We start from the raw sequence: 20,870 nt of genomic DNA on the forward strand, positions 1-20,870 counted from the left end.
AATTTTTTTTATCTAAATTAGTCATTGAACTTGGCAATGCCCCACAATAGAGCCTAAACTTTAAGGTTTTCAAAGACTAACTTGGACAAAAAAATTTAAGCCCTAATGTGTATACAGTTGTCAATTTCAAAACTTAACTTGGACAAAAAAATATTTAAACCCTAATATAAGAATAATTATCAAGTTTGGGGCCTAATTTGAATTAAAAAAGTTGTGAAAAAGTGATAAATTTAAGCCTAAAAGTTTATTTAAACCTAATATTAATAAATAATTTATAATGCTCAAACACGTGTCCCCCGTGTCATATTTTAATAGCAATAATACCACAAAAAATATCAGACATGATAATAGTGACATCCCATGTTATATAATTGTCGTGCAACCTCCTCTTCCTCCACAATCTCCAGAAAGTAATTCCAAAACCCAAAATCTCCTTTCTTCAACATCTCATCCATGGGCAGAGCTCTCTCCCACATCCATGGCAGCCCAGTATTCCATGTTCCTTACACACCGATTCCCACACGTCAATTTCCTTCCCAATTGCCTTGTAGGCTTTTCAAAGTCACCATGTCAAGCAACCAATCTTATTGGACCACCATAAACGCTGACATTGAAACTCATCTCAAGCAAGCCATACCGGTACGAGAACCCCTCTCTGTTTTCGAACCCATGAACCATTTGACGTTTTCCGCCCCACGGAGCACTGCTCCTGCATTATGCGTGGCCGCCTGCGAGCTTGTCGGGGGTCACCGGGACCACGCTTTGCCCGCGGCATCAGCACTTCAGCTCATGTATGCAGCTTCCTTCGCTCACGAACACCTTCCCTTGACCCAAAGCTCTAGGCCCAAATCCGAGATCCAACATCTCTACGGTCCAAACATTGAGTTACTCACCGGGGACGCAATGATACCATTCGGGCTCGAGCTGTTGGCCGTATCGGATGATCCGACTCAAAAGAATTCGGATCGAGTATTACGTGTAATGGTCGAGATCACACGTGCTATAGGCTCACAGGGCATGGTTCATGGACAATATTACGAAGTGGAACCTTATGAGTCAAGCAATATCAGACAAAACGAACGTGTTAGCGAAAAATACGAAGGCACATTACACGGTTGCGCGGCCGCGTGTGGCGCGATATTAGCAGGCGGAAGTGAAGTGGAGATAGAGAAAATGAGAAGGTACGGTCTATACATAGGAAAAATACAAGGAATGATAAGAAGAGATGAAAGAAACAGCAAAGATTTGAAGGAATTGGTGGAGGAGACTAGAAAATTAGCCACCAATGAATTGAGAGGTTTCAATGAGGCAAAGGTTGAAGCAATATCTAAGTTATTTTGAGCCTAGTTTTATGTATAATGTCCAGGGTAAATTTGGCAATGAGTTAATAAATATTGTGCTTTTCTGTCGTCGCATCTATTTGTCCATGTGTTGTAAATTTTCTCTCTAATATTTCAAATTCAATTTTTCTAGATGTTGTTAAAAAAAATTAGTGGTTAAGTTATAATTTTATTATTTTTAAGGACATAATTAAATTATAAATAGGTATCTTAAGAGAGTGACTTAACCGTTAGATTTACCCATTTTGAGGGACCCAATCTCCCTTGCTTGCCCTCACGTGTCTATTAATTCTATCATTGTTGAATTTAAATTCCGCACGTCATAAGCCTGAGAAAATACCTTTATTATTGGGGCCCCACTATTTTATTTATGGTATAATGGGTTGTTTCATTCTTCAAATTTATAAAAAAGTTATTTTAATTTTTATATTCTAACTTTTAAATTTATATTTTGTTAAACTACCTTAAAAGAAACGAATAAATTAATATTTAATTAATTTTTAAAAATTTTAAAATTTTAAAAATTTAAAAATGATAAAAAGTGTTATGAATATCTTATTAAGTGGATGCCCATTGTGATAAAAATAAAATTTTGATGTACTTTAAATTCTAATAGTTATAAATTCTAATTGTTATTAGAATTAGATCTCTACTTATTTTATACTTCTTATGCCTATAAATAGATCCGATGAAGAATTATAAATTATCCTTTTGATTAATAAAGCACATTCTTTGTTGCTTTCATATTTTCTTTGTTCTTTGTTCTTTGTTCTTTATTCTCGTTATCTCTCTTTATTTTACAACACGTTATCAGCACGATGATTCTCTATATTTTTTCAAAATCTTTCGAATTCGTCCCACAAATCAAATTCTTTTTCACCTTAAACTTTCACTCTTACAACTTCACCTTCGAGGTGTTGAAAGATTCAATCTCATAATGGATTATGGTTTTTATTACCGATCTTTGATTTATTGTACAAGCATAGGTAAAGTATAGATTTGTGCTCATGATAATAGTCAAGGTGGTGACAATGATGTTAAAGATCTTCAGGTATATTTTATTATTTTTTTATTATAGTTGGAAAATAATCATGAATAGATCAATTTTGATTTGAAATCTCACGCATGTTTGCAATGGTGACTATGAAACAAAGAATCTATTGGGATATTTATAAGTTCATCCTACTAGATTTGTTGCATTCCTTGAAGTGAATGTAAACATAATGAAAATAAAATATATAATTATGGACCACTAAAAGTAGGAACATAGTAATAAGAGAACAATGAGAGTTTTAAGATAACTCTTTAAAGGGTAAAGATAACTTATGCTATCAATATGATATGAAATATTATTGGCCACATATGTGGCGTATACTTAAATATTTTATTTCTATTAATATTCTTTGAGGAAGGATATAAAAATGTAGTAATGAATTTTACCATTACGAGATAGAAAATATTTATCTTATTTGGTCTTGAAACAAACAAATATTATTTCAATTTTTGATAATATAAAATTAGTTGAAAGCTCGGAAGAGCTAATAAATCAATATCTAAAAGTATAAAATTATTTAATGCATTACTTTTAAAAGATATTTGTAATGGATCTCATATTGAGATTGTGAATGAGGAAAATATTATATTTCATATGAATAAAAAAGGGATTGAGTTATTAATTTATAATTTTTATGATATTCTTTTGTCATCATCCTATTAAAAGGTTGAAAGTAAAAGATCTACTCATGAGTAATAGAATATTATAATTCTATCTAAAGCTTATTATGGTTGGATGAGCCTAAAGTTGCAAATATTTTTTAAAAACTATGAGTATAACTCTATAGTATTCAGAATAAGTTCTCAATTAAAATTACGTGGTAAAATATTACTGATGAGAACTTGCAAGAGAGAAAACTTATGTATGAAAAGTCATTGGTTATGTACCTGTTGTACACCTGGAAAATAAGATCCACTTTCAAAGTTTGCTATTAATAGATTTTTGGGCATTTGAAGATTTTGGCATATTCCCTGAAGTGAATATTACATATAATTATTTAGAAATTATATTTATTGACTTGGTAGCATTATGGACTTCACATTGATTTAGACATTTCCAGTAATATATGTCACAATATTACTTATATGTGGATACAAATTAAAATAAATGATAATAAAATTATCAATTTGTTACAATTTAGTACAATTGAAACACAAAGTAAACCAGAAGTTTACTAATACAAATGCGTTTACTACTTGGCGTGACTAGTTAGACCATCCTGGATCGTATATGATGCGAAAATTAATTGAGAATTCACATGGACCTCCATTAAAGAACCAGAAGATTCTTTAATTTAAAGAATTCTCATTTGTTGCTTGTTCTCAATAAAAAAATTGGTTCTTAGAAACTCACTAGCTAAAGTTGAGATTTAATATGGATCCATTCATCCACCACGTGAATGATTTTGATATTATATGATTTTGGTAGATACATCTATAAAATAATCACATGCGTTATCAACTCGCAACTTGTCGTTTGCGAAACTGCTTGTTTAAATGATTAATTTCAGATTATGCAACTAAAACAATTCATCTTGCTAATGTTGGTGAGTTTACATCCCAAGTTTTCAATGATTATTGTATGTCAATTGGGATAAAAGTTGAACATCCTGTAGCTCATGTTGACGCACAAAATGATTTAGCTGAATTGTTTATCAAATGCTTCCAACTAATAGCTAAATTATTACTTATGAGAACAAAACTTTCTATTTCCACATGAGATTGTTTTGATTTACATGTTGTACGCATCAAGCTAATAAATTATAAATACTCCCCATTACAATTGATTTTTGGTTCAGAGCCAAATATTTTCCATCTTACAATTTTTGGATGTGAGGTATATGTTCCAATTGCTCTACCACAACGCACAAGTCATAATAAGAGATTGGAAATGTATATTTATATGAGTCTCCTGATAATATTTTTGAGCTATTAATTCGAGATTTAATTATGACATGAGCTGTCAGTTTTCCCAACATTAGGGGGTAAGGATAAAAAGCTGGATTAATAAAGTACTTGAAATAAATTATCAATATCTAAGATCCTCGTACAAATCAATATGAACTAGAAGTTCAACAAATGATTCATTTTACAAGTTAACTACCAGATTCATTAAATCTCACATACCAGTTGAAAATGCTCCAATACGAATTGATGTCCTAATAGGGCAAACTGTTAGTACTAAAGAATCCATGCTTAAAGCGTGGAAGACCAGTTGGTTCCAAAGATAAAAATTCTCATAAAAGGAAAGGAGCAAGCATTCAAGATGGTCATATAGTGGAGGCGGAGGTTACTGAAGAGCCTCATGACATAACTAATTGTAAAACTCAAGAAGAGATTTAGGTACCTAAAAGTGAAAATGGAAATGATGAAAATAAAGATATCTCGATAAGTTATGTTAATACGAGAAAAAGATGGAATCGAAAAAAATGCAGTTGTCGACAACAATTTTGCTTATGATATTACTATTGAAATAATAAAAGAAAATGCGGATCTTAAGCCTAAATCTACTAAGGAATGTAAAAATAGAAACGATTGGCCAAAATGGAAAGATGTAATTCAAGTAGAATTGAATTCACTTTCTAAACGTGAAGTTTTTGGACTTGTAGTCCAAACACCTAAAGGTGTAAAAGCCGGTAGGATATAAATGGGTATTTGTGTGAAAACAAAATGAAATTGATGAAGTCGTAAGATATAAAGCTCAACTTGTAGCACAATGATTTTTACAAAGGCCTGACATTGATTATGAAGAGACATATTCTCCTGTGGTGGATGCAATCATGTTTAGATATCTTATTAGTTCAGCAGTAAGTGAAAAACTTGACTTGCATCTAATGGATGTTGTTACATCCTATTTATATGGTTCATTTGATAGTGAAATTTATATTAAAATCCCTGAAGGATTTAAAATCCCAAAAAGATATAGAGTTTATTGAGAAAATTACTCGATCAGATTAAAGAAAAGTTTATATGGATTAAAACAATCTAGAGGTATATGGTACAATCGTCTTAAGGAATCCTTGTTAAAAGAAGGTTACAAAAATGATCCAATTTGTCCATGTGTCTTTATAAAAAGGTTTGGATCAGATTTTCTAATAATTGTTGTTTATGTTGATGATATAAATATTATTGGAACTCCTAAAAAGCTTCAAAATACAGTAAATTGTTTAAAGAAAGAATTTGAGATGAATGATCTTGGAAAAACAAAGTTTTGTCTTGACTTACAAATCGAGCATTTAAAACACAAGACCTGATATAGCTCTCGCTGTAAACTTGTTAGCAAGATTCAGTTCTTCTCCAACACGTAGACATTGGAATGTAATTAAACATGTATTTAGATATCTCAGAGGTAATATTGATATAGGGTTGTTTTATTCAAATTATTCAAAACCTCTATTAGTCAGCTATGCTGATACTGGATACTTATCGGATCCACATAAAGGTAGATCTCAAATAGGATGTTCATTTACATGTAGGGATACTGCCATATCATGGCATTCAACAAAGCAAACATTAGTTGCCGCTTCTTCAATCATGCAGAAATAATTGCAATGTATGAGGCAAGTCGAGAGTGTGTTTGGCTAAGGTTATTGACCCAACATATCCAGAAAATATGTAATTTGCTTTTACAGGAAAAGATGTCAACTATCTTACATGAAGATAATGCAGCATGTATAGCTCAATTGAAAGGTGGTTACATCAAAGGTGATAGAACTAAATATATTTCACCGAAATTATTATTCATCAATGATCTTGAGAAAAGAGGTGATATAAATGTTTAACTCAAAAATTATTATTTAGTAAATCTTTTTACTAAGGCATTGCCAACTTCAATATTTGAAAGACTACTACACAAGATTGGAATGCGTCAACTCAAAAATATAATGTAATGTTGCCATCAGGGGGAGTTTAAAAACAAGTTGTACTCTTTTTTTTTAATCATGGTTTTGTTCCATTGGGTTTTCCTAGTAAAGGTTTTTAACAAGACAACTTAAAATTTATAAAAATGTCATTTCAATTTTATAAAAAAGTCATTTTAATTTTATTTAATTTTTATATTTTAACTTTTAAATTTATATTTTTGTCAAATTACCTTAAAATAAATAAAAAATTAATATTTTTTAATTTTATCAACATAGCATACATGTGGATTGCCATGTTACATTTAATTAATTTTTAAAATTTTAAAATTCAAAAATTATAAAAAGTATTTTTACAATTAAAAATAATTTAAATTATTCAAAATATAAAATATAAAAAATATTTTTAAAATTTATTAAATGTGAACATGTCATCCATCACATCAACAAATCTTAACTTTTTTTAAAGTAATTTGAAAAAATAATAAAAGTTCAAAGATTAAAAGGAACTCTATAAAATTTAATGATGAAATAAATCATTATCTGAAAATGACAGAGTGGAAATTGTGTAATTAGGATTACCTCAAACTATTTGTAGCAAATTAAGGGTGGGTTTGGGGGGGTGGCGGTGCGATGCGTTTAACTTACTTTTTGTCTCGTGCTACAGTATCGCTACAATATCTAATCTCACTGCCATCGTTGTTTTTACACTAACCGCAGGTAAACACACCGCTTATTTTAACTCACCCTAAATCACTCTAAAGGAAGAAATGTAGACACATAAATATCTCTCAGAGGCTACTCTATCACCTAATATATTAGAATAGAATGGAATATATATATATATATACACTTTTAAATTATCCTTGTATGAGACTGCTTTCATCGATTTTGAGACTGAAAGACAAAAATTAAGGGAGTGAATGAAACTATGTACCCCAATAGTCTTAATCGTAAATTATGGATATTAAGGGTTACGTATATTGGCCCGTGTAGTGTTATAGCTAGCACATTAAGTATCTCCCTTAAGAAGTACATTTGTAAGAATGAAACTCAAAAGGAAATGATGAGGATCCGAACAAATAATAAAGCATGTGGTTTAATTCGATGTAAAGAGGTTGAAATACCGTGAATCCTCTTGAAAGAAAGGGGTGCTTTCAAGAATGCAGACACAAGTAGTGTATGTTTTTCGAATGTCGTCAGCTCATGCAAGAAGGTATTATGTCCCACAATAAGCATAACTTTTGTGTTTAGTTGCCATCGTTGAATTTGAAACTCTAAACAAACTGTAGATAATACACTAAAGGGCCATTTATGTCTTTGGTGACACACGTGTACAATGCACATAAGAGAAAGGATTCTATGAAACATGGATCTTATCTCTTCCCAATAGTTTAATGCCATATTGTAACACCCCTTAACCCCAAACCGTCACCAGAAGAGGGTTATGGAGCATTACCGGATTTTACAGAATAATTACACACAATTCCATTATTTTCTTATGTTTATGTCAAAGCTGTCTTCTTGAGCAGCAGTCACTAAAATATTTATAACTGGAGCTACGAAACTTCAAATTAAGTTCCGTTAATTTTCCTTAAAACTAGACTCATATAGCTTTCTACCATAAAATTTTAATAATTTTTAATATAGCCAATTAGTACAGTTTATTCCTCAAAGTTACCCCTAGTCTGCTATTTGACAACTTCGACCCTTTTTTACTAAAATTTAATTATCTCATAGCATAGGACTCGGATGATGTTTCTGTTTATTTTTCTTGAAAATATACTCATTAAAGATTCTAAGCATATAAATTATAGCTCATAATTATTTTTATACAATTTTAATGATTTTCCCAATTCAAAAAGGAATTCCAAAATCAATCGACATTGTCTCACAAAATTCAAATTCATACCAAATTAGTCAAATCCTATTTTATACCATAACCAAACCTAAATTTATTTATTTCATCCTTACATTTACAATTTCAAAATGACACACATAAGACATCCTAGGTACATGCCATTACCCATAATTAACACACTTTACCTCATTGAATTCGGGATCGGCCTAGGATCTTTGATTCAACGTTCTATCTTTACTTAACTGCATGACGAAACAAATCGCATTAATTGTGTATGGTATACTCAGTGGTATTTCTATAATCCGAACACTTGATAATATAACAATTAAACTTAAAATCACAATAACAAATATAACTATTCATTTATTTATTTTATAGATAAGTTTCATTTACTTACCATAAAAATTCTATACAAGCCATATAACAAACACAACAATATATTTGCTCAATTCTTTTCATTTGGTTACTGTATAAATTCTTTACAATATATTCACAATTCATTTGTATTCACACTTTACTTCTTAACAATATACCATTTTAATTCATTCTAACATCAATCATTATCCATTTGAACTTCACTCATTTCATGAACCTTTTGGTGTATGTTTTCAATCTCATATCTCAATTTCAATTCTCAATTCAGTTTCTCATTTCATTCCAATAGCTCAATCAATCAAATTCACTCGATTTATCTTTTCACTTGTTTACCCCTATTAACAAGACTCGGACTCTGATAGATACGCGGATTCCTCCCAAACACACCAGAATATCCAACCCAAACACACCCGGAATATTATAAATCCTCCATAACACACCAGTATATCATATCCTCTCAAACACACCAATAAGGCATTAAATGCCTCTTCGGATAAACCGAAGTATATAATAACAGAAACATCTTCTCGGCCGAACCACAAATCTCCCCATCACATCACAAATCCAATGGCATGCCATTTGTATCCAATCTGGTCCGATACTGTTAATAGGGTATTTGATTCACTTTCTCAATTTAATAAGTCTTTCATCAATATATCATTCTAATAATCACATATATTCATATCAATTCCTCATATTTCCAATCAATATAATTTTTTCAATATAACATTCATTCAATATTCAAATTTTTACATAAATCATATATATATATATATATATATTATATTTCAATCAATATAAATTCAATCAAAATGATTTCAATCAATATAAATTTGATAAATTCATCACATACCAAAATCAATCTATTTCAATTGTAAAATATCATAATTCTAACACTAACAATTGTCATCGTATATAAATATAACAAATAATGACTGAGTTCGGATTATAGAAATACAAACCGTATTTTCTCGAGCTAACTCCGTTGTCTTTGCCATTTTTCCTTGCTTAGCCGAGATTTCCGAGACAACATTAGCTATGGAATTAAAACAATTCATATTCGTTAATTCTCTACTAATTTATATCTAATTAATACAATTTTGATTCAATTTCTACTTTAATTTCAATTTAATCTTAACTAAATTCACTTACTTTTTCTATCTCAATTCATACTTCATTTCCATTCAAATTTTGTCCAAATTCATACTTAACTATTAAATTTTCAGCATATTTTCCTAATTTCGAAAATTTCATCAATTTAGTCCTTCAACATAAAACTTATGAATTACTTTACAATTCAATCCTTATTTCATTTCTAACTTGAATTCCTATCAATCTAACCCTAATTCATTTTTTTATTCAACATGAACAATATTTAGAATTCTAATAACTTTCAAAATATTAATTTAATTTCATCAAAACTTTGTTCTAAAGCTTTTAAAACATCAAAATTAAGTAAAAAGGGCTAAATTAACTTACCTATTAAACTTCCAAACCTTCAAACCCCAATTCTCCCTTTTTATTTTCTTTCTCCTTTCTTTCTTTCCTTCTCGTTTGCCTATTCTGTTTCTTTTCTTTGTTTCCTTTCTCTTTTCTTTATTTATTTACTATATATATATATATATAAAATATAATAATAAAAATAAAATATCTATATTTAAAAATCTATTTAATAACAAATATTTATTTAACACTTGTATGCTTTTTTATTATTACACATGTCACAAATTTTACCATACATTTGTCATAATTTAATATATTTATTACATAAAAATCTCATAATATAATTATTTAATTAATAAACATCTTATTTAATATTAAATACTAATATTACAATTGTACACACTTATATTTCACATTTGTACCAATAAATTCATTACAATTGTCATTATTTAATTTATTTATCAAACAAAAATCTCATTATTTAATTATTTAATTAATAAATATCTTTTATTCTAAAATTAAGTAAATATATAATTATATTCCATGTGTTCAAATACATATATTACACTTGTACAATTTTATCATCACACATTTGTCTTTATTTCAATTTATTTTATAATATAATAATTTAATATTAATTAAATAATAATAACCATAATAATTAATTAATTAATTAATTAATATAAGAAAATCCTAGACACTTCCATCTTTTGCCGCCTAAATTCATACATTAGGCATAATTGCCTATTTGGTCCTTTTATTTTCTTTTAATCTACAATTCAACTTTCATCCTATTCAATTTAGTCATTTTTTCTAATTACTCTTAATTAAGCTAAATTCACTTAATTAAAACTCTAATTAACCACTCGATTAACTTCATAAATATTTTTAATAAATATTTTCTAATCCATTTTTCAAAAATAGTGACCCGAAAATACACTTTTCTAATAACCTTAAAGTTCGGGTCGTTACACATATCAACAATTTCATCTTGAATTTCAGGATTTTAATTTAGATTTGAATTTTTCAAGATGAAAATGCTAATATGACATTAAATTTTTAAAAAGGAGATACAAGTGATGTAGCGTCACTATTTTATACAATCTTTTCCATGAGTATAATATAATATGATATAGTATAAAAACATTATCCTAAAATAGATTAAAATGTTGGAGTTGAAGTCCCTTTCCCTCGGCTTTGAGATTTAGGGCCAATAATGAAATCTGGGCATAGGCCTATTTGTGGTTGATATCATTGCAGGCTTTAAACATCACGAAAGCAGCCCACTTCCATTTTCTCTTAACCCTAAAATGATTGCCGACAAACAGAATTCAGACTTATTGAAAAATGTGCATTTTCAAGCTAAAATTACTGTTAGATTAGATTTCTTTCAATCTCAACCATAACTCTTGGAGAACCCTTTCCTTCGTTGATAATTTAGTAAGTTGGATGTGAAAGATCTCCCATGTGATTAAAAAGAGGTGTTGATTAATTATGCATCCAAATTTAATTGAAAACATAGATAATATTTATTAACAAAATCTAAATATTATTTTATTACATCACAAAATAAAAGAATGTCATGTAATCACAAAAAAAAGGTGGTAAAAAGGAATCTAGAATGTGTCGTTTTACAAGTTTATGATGAAATATGAAAGAGAAACCTTATTCAATGAATGGAAGAGTTTTAATTGCCTAACCCCGAAGCCTAAAATGATAGAAACAGAAAGCAACATGACCAATTAACTCTATGGTCCCAAATCCCAGTTTTGGTACCTAGCGAGGCTTTGTTCAACCTTGAGAATGATATCATGATATGGACACATCAGGCACTAGGCTGAGTTGGTTCAATGCCAACTTATATCACCTTCCTTTGTACTCTGCATAAATTGATTGCATGTGGAAGGATGCTTTTATACATAGATGCCGAACGATTATGTCAAAATGGGTAAAATACTCATCAGCACCTTGATAAGTATCAGGACTCGAATTTCACTGATAATTCAAATCCATGGCTTTAATTGAATATTTTCTAATAAAAACACATCTGACAATGATCATTTGTTCATTCAAAATCCCTATACATAAACACTAGACTAACAAAATACCAACATTGAAAACAGTTCCACATTTGACATTTTACCATCTATGAATTACAACAATGGGGAAAAGCTTTAACATTGACCATTATTCAAGGAAACCTGTTTTTGTTAAAACTGCATTTCTCACTTTCCTCAAATCCCTCCCTTTGAGTTTCCTCCCAACACCTTCAAAAACCGAGAAAGAAGATATCTGACTCCTTGCAAGCCTCTTAGCAAGGAATTCATGTGGTGGCAACTTTGAATTGTACTCATCAACATCATCATCATCACTGTCTTCAAAACCAACCAAAACCCCGTCACCATCCCCATCATCATGATCATGCCATAAGCCATTGGAACCCTTCTTTGACTTGTTTCTAGAGATGTTAGACCAATCAGGGATGTTGACAGGAGCTGATTGCTGTTTAACTCCATTAGCTTCATGACTGGAACCGGAGCTTGAACTGCCAATATTGCTACTGTTATTAATAGTAGAGAAAGTTCTAGGGATCATCATTGCAGCACTTGGGAGATGTCTTCTAACAGGAACAGATGATTCAATGGATTGTTGACCAAGTTTGTTAGTAGAATCTTTTCTTTCCTTGAGAACTGCCCAAACATCTTCTTCCTCAAAATCCCCATCTCTCAAGGATCTCCATACACCACTCCCCTGCCTGCTATAACTATACCTATCACCTTCCATTACTGAATTCCTACATAAACATCATCTACTTTCAACTTTCCTCCAAATTCAACATATTTATACAAAAACAAACAAAGGTTACTTGCAGAAATAAACCATACATGTTGGAAATGAATTGAACATTTATCTAGGTAATAGAAAAAAAAGAAAGCATCTACCTTTCCTTGTGTTAAGAACCTCCAAAAGCCACAACTTTCCCAAGATTCTAAAGTGGTCTGCATCATGAGAATGAAATTTCAGTTAAAGAAAAGGGGTTTTTTTTTTTTCTACAAATAACAAGAAATACAGATTCTAGATCCAGATATCTTGAGAATCTCACCTATAGCAATTGATACAAAAATTTTCAGAGAGATGATGACAAGATGTTTTTTTTTTTTTTCCCAAAGGAACTCAAATAGGCAAAGTGGAAGACAAAGAGCAGTGAAGAATGAAACAAAGAAGAATAAGACAGGCCATATAGTTTTTGTCTTTACAAATCTGCTCCTGTATCAATGCGTGCTTACTGCCTCAAGTATTTCCATTTAGTCCTTCAAGAACCTAACTTTGATAGAACAAAGGACATAACCAAAAAAAAAAAAAAAAAAAAGAAAGACAAAAGACAAGGGAATTGAGTAATGATCTTTTTTGGTGTTTTGCTGTATTTTACTGACTTCCTTTAAATATTTTCCCAGGATGAATCAGACATGCATGAACATCTAAATCCACATTCACTGTAATACCATTTATAAACAAAGATTTTTCACTAGAAAAATAGGTATTGATATTTTGAAAGAATGGAAGAAATAAGTGAGAAGTTGATCTTGAGATGTGAATTATTGGTTATTGGTTTTAGCAAAAACAGCTTTGATTAATCTCCCCACTAGAGAAATAAAACTATAGGGTTAACATCATCATTATCTCATTTTATATTCTCTTTTGGCAAAATGTGGGTTGTCTTATTACAGGATCAAATTGTATATTATTTTAATTAAATATTTTTTTCCTTTTCCTTCTCCCTTGATTTTAGTCATGTATTAAAGACCAATGCATCTAAATTACAAGTTCTAATAAATAAATAAACCATAGTGTTTGGTTTCCTTACAATTTTAATTGAAAGGAAAAAAAATGGAGAGTTATTTGTCAAACAATTATATTTAATAATAAAAAGAGATAATTATGTATTTGATTAAACAATAGTAGTGGGGCAGCCGAATTGCTGATGGTTTCCAACAGTCACTTCTTTCTATAACACTTACTAGTTATAACAACATTTCGTTAAGACAACATTTCACTTATAACAATAATATTCATAGATATAAAATATGACTTTCGTTCAATTAGTTTTCTATAAGACTATAACAATATATGGTCTAAATTTTTAAATAAAATTATAATTATTTTATAGAACAAAACTTATTAATTATCATTTATTAAATGAAAATTATCTCAATTAAAATATTATTTTAATAAAATGATTAAATTTCACATATGAAACTTATTAATCATATTTTATTAAATGAAAATAACAGTCAATGGGTCGAATTAACAACACCAATTCAATAAATTATTAAGTTTCTTACTTAAATTATTTGATAACTCATATTGATTAATTGAACTTGTTAAATTTATGAACTTTATAATTAATTATGTGAAATAACGTAAAATAAAATATGCATAAGCAATAATACATGTACTTGTTATATATATATTTTTAATTTTGTTGATTTGATTCGCACTTTCTTTCTTTTCTTTTTAACATAGTTCTTAATTTTTTTATTTGATGAAAATTCACGATATGAGTTCTATTGTAAGCTTACAACTATTATCTCTCTATAATAACATATTGTTTATAGTTGTCTAATAGCCACCTCTCTATAACAAGCAAAATCACCATGGTTATCAAATTCTCAAATATATCACCATTGTTATATAATTTTCTCATTTTAGTCACCTAGTTTTAGTATGTTTTCATTTTGGCCTTTCACCGTTAATTTGGCTAATGACAATATTATTGTATATTTATTTTAGTCATCCAATTTTAATAAATATTCATTTTGGTCACTCATTTCCTTTTTTAGAATTAATTTTATTTTATTTTTAGTAAAAATGAGAAAACATTAGGTTTTACAATATAAAACTTATGTGTTTACAAGGAAGAATATGGGTTTGATAGGAAAATCATTTTATCTTTTAAATTTCCTTTTAAAAATTAATTTTAGTTTTTAATGAAAGATAAAAATCATTTTATCTTTTTAATTTCCTTTAGGTTTTTCTTTATTAAAATTAATTTTAGTATTTTTCAAAATAATTAAGGAAAAAACCAAGATCTTTATAGGAATTATCTGGTTTTTATGAACAATTCAATTCCTGTAGATTTTTATTTTTCAGAAAAAAGTTAATTAAAAAGAGAGAAATGAATAACCAATATGAAAATTTACTATTGGATAATGAAAATGAGTATACAATAACATTGTTGTTAGCCATATTAACAACAAGTGGTCAAAATGAAACATTGCAAAAATGAGAAAACTATCTAATGGTGGTGCTAATTTGAAAAAAGAATATTTCAATGACTAATATGAAAATTTAATAAAATTAGGTGACTAATTATAAAATTTACCCTAATATTATTGATGCTTGTTTCCATAGATTAATTAGGAGTATTTCACTTTATTATGAACAAAATAAAAAAGGGATTCATAAAATTCGCAATTTCAATGATTAATTTTTATTTATTTATATAAATCAATCGAATCAATATTTAAATCGATATTATATATTATAAAATTTATTAGATTGATTGTGCTATGAACAAATTTTGGGCAAAAAGATAACTGTGGAGAAATTGAACTGTTTAATTTCATAAATTGCTGGGTAAAGTTTTCTGATATGAACTTGGTGATGGAATATTTATTTAAATGGTTAAAATATAACATCAGTCATTGTACTTGAACAATATTATATATTTAGTCCCTATGATTTAAAAGTTTAAAATTAAATCTTCTTGTTTTTTTATTTATTTAAAATCATATGTCAATCATTAACATCGTTGTGTTACGTTTGGTTAGAGTATTATTTTTTACGCAAGTTTTAGCATATGAATTAGAAATAAATTAATTCAATTTGTAATATTTAGTTACCCGCATTATTTATTTTTAGTAAAGAGAAAGAAAAAAAAATCACTTATTTTGAAGAAGTTTTGTTAAAAAAAATTCACTTATTTTGAAGAAGTTTTGTTTTTTACATAAGTTTTCGGAGAAAATATTTTATGGGCATTTCTCACCACATCATCCATGGTCCCTTTCCAATTATTTAATAACATTTTAGCAGTTTTTTCCATGGCATTGATACATAATTTTGATAATTTTTTTACAATGAACCTCCAAACCTTGAGGGACCATAAATGATACGATGGAAGGGTCCATAAAATTTTTTTTTGAGTTTTTGCTAGTTCTTTTAGTTTTGAATTTAAATTTAGACTAACTATTTTTTGTTTTATGTCTAATTATTGTAATATATATGTAATAAATAATTATTTTCTTATATATTTTATTTATATTTATATTTATTAACTTTTAAATCGAAAAAGTAAGATAACCTAACTTTTATAATTTTAGAGTATACCTAATTATTATTGTATAAGCCTTTTCTATTTTTATTGTACTTTCTTCAACAGAGTGGGAATCATTCAAGTCATGACATCAAGCTTAAGGGCTCATTATTGACATTTTAGAGTCCTAGACAAAATAATAAATTAGAATTCCTTTTAAAAAATTATAAAATGTAATATAATAAAATAAAATATATATTAGTAATAAAATAAAAAATTGAGGCCCCTTTTATTTTGTTTTTCTCTACACGTAATAAATTAGAAAACTTAAAAGGCTGAAATTTTATTTTTCACATTAAAACTTAAAAAATAAAATTTAAACCCCTTTCAACATTAGGTCCTAGACAATTTGCACTCCCCAACTACCCCCAAGATCGGGTCTGTTAGTATGAGGTAGATTTCTTCACACACTCACTACATTGGTGACAAAATTAATATTTCTCCCCATAATATAAAAAATAAATATACATATAATTGTTAGTGGATTATTTAAGGCTTAAATTAAAATTTAGCCTCTGAATTATATATTTTCTCACTTTAGTACTTGAATTATCATTTTCGTCTTAGTTTACTCTAAAAAATAAGCTTGTCAATAAAAATGTGACATGTGACATTATTATTGGATGCAGATAAATTTTGTGTAAAATGGAACAAAATTATAGCTCAAATAACAACATCAAAAAAAAAAAAAAAAAAAGAAAAAGTTAAATACCAAAATAAATAAAAGGTATAATTTAGGGGTTAGATTGTAATTTAAACTTTTTAAGTAGAGTACTGCTTTTAAGAAAAGCTTCTTTTATTATTTAAAAAAAGTAAATTACTTATATAACCCTATCAAATAATATATTTTATCATTAAAACTTTGATTGAATGATAAGATGGAGTTATGGTATGTATGAATTTCCTTCAAATTTATTCTAGGTTTAATATTTGTATATATATAATTATAATCGAACCTTTTAAAAAGTAAAATAGTTTTATTTAAATTTAATTATAAAAATATCTTAATTTATTTTAATTAGTGTGAAGAACACATTTTGGAAAAACAAGTGTTTTCCTTAACCCTAAAGTTTAACCCCATTCAATCGGAAGGAAAATTTTGTGTCATTTTCATGCCCCCGTTGGTGCCCTTTTTATGAATGGGGCATAAAAAGGTTTCCATTAACTTGATCTATATATATAGTAGAAAAGTATAAAAAATTAAAATTTTTGGAGAGATTAAATTATAATAATAGGGGGAAAAGGTAATTAAAGTTAAGGTGTACAAAGATGTAATGAATACTTTGAAAACCTTTTGATGTAGAAAAGTTGAGGCTCACTTTTTATGCAACTTGTTTTTAAGGTTATATTAAAATAATGTAGGGAAAAGGAAGCTGAATTTGTTGTTAAAATATTAGCCGAAAGGTATGATGAAGTCAATAAAGATGTGAAATCCACTTGGATTTACAGCCCATAGATATATAGTTTAAGCCTAAGATAGACAAATCCAAATGTGATTTGAAATGCTATACAATGTTTCATGTCAAACCAAATTACACCCAAAGTAGAAAACATAATCTAATTTTAGATTAAGGGGAAAGTTATTGAAGGCATTTAGATACTATATTTTATCAACTTTAACATTCACACATGATGATGATGATGAGTAGTGCTGAATTATGTTTGGGTCAAAAGAGGTCGAGAGTTTGGAAAATTTTGATTATGCTCCTTACTGAATTTTGAAAATTTTAATTAGGCCTTCAAAATTTTTTAATAAAAAAAATCAACAAAACATTCTGTTTAAAATCAAAATAATTATAACGGTAAAATTAAAAATTTAATGAATAATTCGGAGACAAAATTGTAAGAATGAAAATGATATATGGGAACCAACAAAAAAAGGTGACCCACATGCATCAACTGGGTTCAAAGAATATGGCAAGGTTGGGAGGGTGAGTGAAAGAGTAGACAGACTTAAATTTGTCAAAGCGTAAACAAACCAAAGGAAATATTTACGATGATTCGATGCTTTTCAAATCAACTTTTGTTGAAGAACAGAAATGTGTTTTGTTTTCGCTGTTGGCTTTATTGTCAAACATTTTGAGCTGATAAAGATTGCGGATTCATGCGCGACGGTAGACTCATTTCCCTGTGAAAATTAAAAATAGATAAATAAACACATGCTCTCCACTGTGGCGGCCATGAAGCCTACTTTCTCATCTGCCTTTTGCTGGTCCTCTCTTTCTTGTCTTTTTCTAGAGCCGACATCTAGTTGATTGAAAACAAAATGAAAAACAAAATTTCTGTAACGAAGATTATTGAATATCCAGCGAATTCAGAATTTCTTTTAAGGGATTAAAATTAAATTATTAAATATTAAATATAAATTTTATTACTATTTTATTTATTTTAAAAATTATTTTTCAATTTTGAGGGCTCAAAAGCATAAATTTCCACTATATTAATTTATAATTTAATTATTTATAAAAGAGTTAAAATTATAATTTTTTTATTTTTGGGAATTAAGATCCCTATCTACCCTTGGACCCTAGTATTAATATTTTGATAAATATTAGAGTAATTTTCTTTTACTTAAACTTTTCTTACCAATATGAATAAATTGAATTGAATATTTATTAATATTTTAATAATTATTATTATTTAAATCTCATGAATTAAATAGAGATGGCCTTCGACCACTTAACCATTTTTCTGCCAAAAGTTTGGTGATGAATTTATGTAGGAAAATAACTGGTAAATGTATCATGGAACGTCATGTAGTATTTGGTTTTTATTAAAAAATAAACTAATCATTGTTGATTAAATTAAAGAGTAAATTGATTATTTTATTAAAATTTTATTTATTTATTTTATTAAAACTAACATAATTGTGAAATAGTCAAATGGATAAATAGGACATACTACATGTACCTTATTATGATGTACAAGGACTAATTTTAATAATAAAATAGATTAAATTTTAACAAAAGAATCAATTTACTTTTTAATTTAATGTACAAAGGCTAATTTACTCATTTTTTGAGTCAAAGGGTAAAATATAATCTAACTTTTAATATAAGTGCCTCCATAATGTTTTTTTCGAAAATAATAGCATTCAAATCAAACCATCATTATAAGAAGAAAAAAAATACTTGTTAAATTTGATCCTAAATTTGATAAGTTGGGGATTTTCATTATAAGTACTAAAAATAACTTTTAATTTTATTATATATATTAATATTAAGTGGTTGATTGAGTTAATTTCATTTTTAATCGGATTTTAACTAAACCAAAAATTATCAAAATTCATTTCTTTTACAAAACAGTAAATATGAGATATCTTTTTATTTTTTATAAATCTAAATCATAAGATTTAAAATCAAACTAAAATGAAACTAGCTGACAATTTCTCCACCAAACTGCCATTAAAGGTGTAAGCATTAGCTTAATTGGTCAAGATGAACAATCATGACTGAAACATGAAAGATTTTAGGACAAGAACAGACTTCCACTTATTATTCTTAAATATACAGCAGAATCTACCTAAGATATTATCACCAACGCTACACATTTCTGCGTAATATCATATTTTTTTTAAAAAATTCTACTATTATATTTAAATTTCATATTTAAATTTCAGCACGTTTTCACTTTTCAAATGTAATCTAGACGAATGATTAATGGATACAGTTGTCACTATTCGAACTCGAATGTAATTAAAATGTCCAAAGTCATTGGATGAAGAAATATTGAAAGGGTATGGGAGGTGGGGGAAAGGTAGTACTTTATATCGGATTGAAAATTGAGATTGAAGTTGATGACTCAGAAAGTCATGGGCGGAGCTTTTAGTGTAAAGTTCAATTATTGTTAATACTTTGTGGAAAGATCATTCAAAAGTGTACTAAATCTATGGGTTTAAAAACTAATAAAAGCACAATACTTTCCAAGCATGTGTGCTCTCTTGATTTCCTGAAAACTTTGAACACTATTTGCTTTAGGATTTTTAACAATGTCTAGGAATACATTAAACTTAGATTTGGTCATTTTTCCAGACAAGATCAGCATAAAGGTTTTGGGTAGTTAGAAACTCCGTGCAAAGAGACTAAAACTTATCAAATGGTTGAATATAATGCTACTTGGATCCTCAAAGTTAAGACCAGAAATCTGAAACTATATACATGTAAGGCGTATTTGAAAGAATAAATTTGCTAGGAATTTTGTCAGTTTTTGTTACATGTTGTTGCCTTAGGAAGCATAACATTTCAATTTATGACAACAGTTTTGGAGAGCCACAGATGTATAATGCATGATACTAGAGTGGCTTTCAAGAAATAATGAATTAATGTAAGATCATTACATCTCGACTGCTGAGTAAGCAATAGTTAGTTTGATTTGAGTTAAACTGTTCAATTCAGTACTTGTAATGATTGATTCTGATTGGACGCAATGAATGACAAGTTTTATGTTCAAAAACAAATAGTGATAGGATTCTCCAAATGGTGATAAGGGTAACATTCAGGCTTCATACAGGAACAATTTTGGTTTTTGGATTGATAGGAGCATTGAAGTACATGATTGGCCACAAT

The 20,870-nt window shown here is 28.3% G+C and overlaps 2 protein-coding genes across 3 annotated transcripts; one reads left to right on the plus strand and one right to left on the minus strand.

Moving 5' to 3' along the window:
• Window positions 1–342: 342 nt before the first annotated feature.
• LOC108482377 (heterodimeric geranylgeranyl pyrophosphate synthase small subunit, chloroplastic-like) lies at window positions 343–1,544 on the plus strand. Its single transcript, XM_017785507.2, has one exon. It carries the CDS (start codon window positions 454–456, stop codon window positions 1,339–1,341), a length of 888 nt encoding a protein of 295 aa, XP_017640996.1. The 5' UTR covers window positions 343–453; the 3' UTR covers window positions 1,342–1,544.
• A 10,378-nt stretch (window positions 1,545–11,922) lies between these two features.
• Window positions 11,923–13,611, minus strand: LOC108482149 (uncharacterized). 2 transcript variants are annotated; one of them, XM_017785259.2, is made up of 3 exons: window positions 13,036–13,611; window positions 12,875–12,931; window positions 11,923–12,726 (listed from the first exon to the last, which is right to left on the minus strand). In XM_017785259.2, exon 3 carries the CDS (start codon window positions 12,714–12,716, stop codon window positions 12,120–12,122), a length of 597 nt encoding a protein of 198 aa, XP_017640748.1. In that variant the 5' UTR covers window positions 12,717–12,726; window positions 12,875–12,931; window positions 13,036–13,611; the 3' UTR covers window positions 11,923–12,119. The 2 variants fall into 2 exon arrangements, with proteins under 2 accessions (XP_017640748.1, XP_052886245.1); XM_053030285.1 differs by having other exon boundaries at window positions 11,923–12,751.
• Between the last annotated feature and the right edge of the window lie 7,259 nt (window positions 13,612–20,870).

This window comes from Gossypium arboreum, chromosome 1 (genome assembly GCF_025698485.1).
Source record: "Gossypium arboreum isolate Shixiya-1 chromosome 1, ASM2569848v2, whole genome shotgun sequence".
Taxonomy (NCBI): domain Eukaryota; kingdom Viridiplantae; phylum Streptophyta; class Magnoliopsida; order Malvales; family Malvaceae; genus Gossypium; species Gossypium arboreum.

Bases quoted from the DNA above. Each gene is read 5' to 3' on its own strand.
- LOC108482149 (XM_017785259.2), bottom strand. From the start codon at position 12,716: ATGGAAGGTGATAGGTATAGTTATAGCAGGCAGGGGAGTGGTGTATGG.
- LOC108482377 (XM_017785507.2), top strand. From the start codon at position 454: ATGGGCAGAGCTCTCTCCCACATCCATGGCAGCCCAGTATTCCATGTT.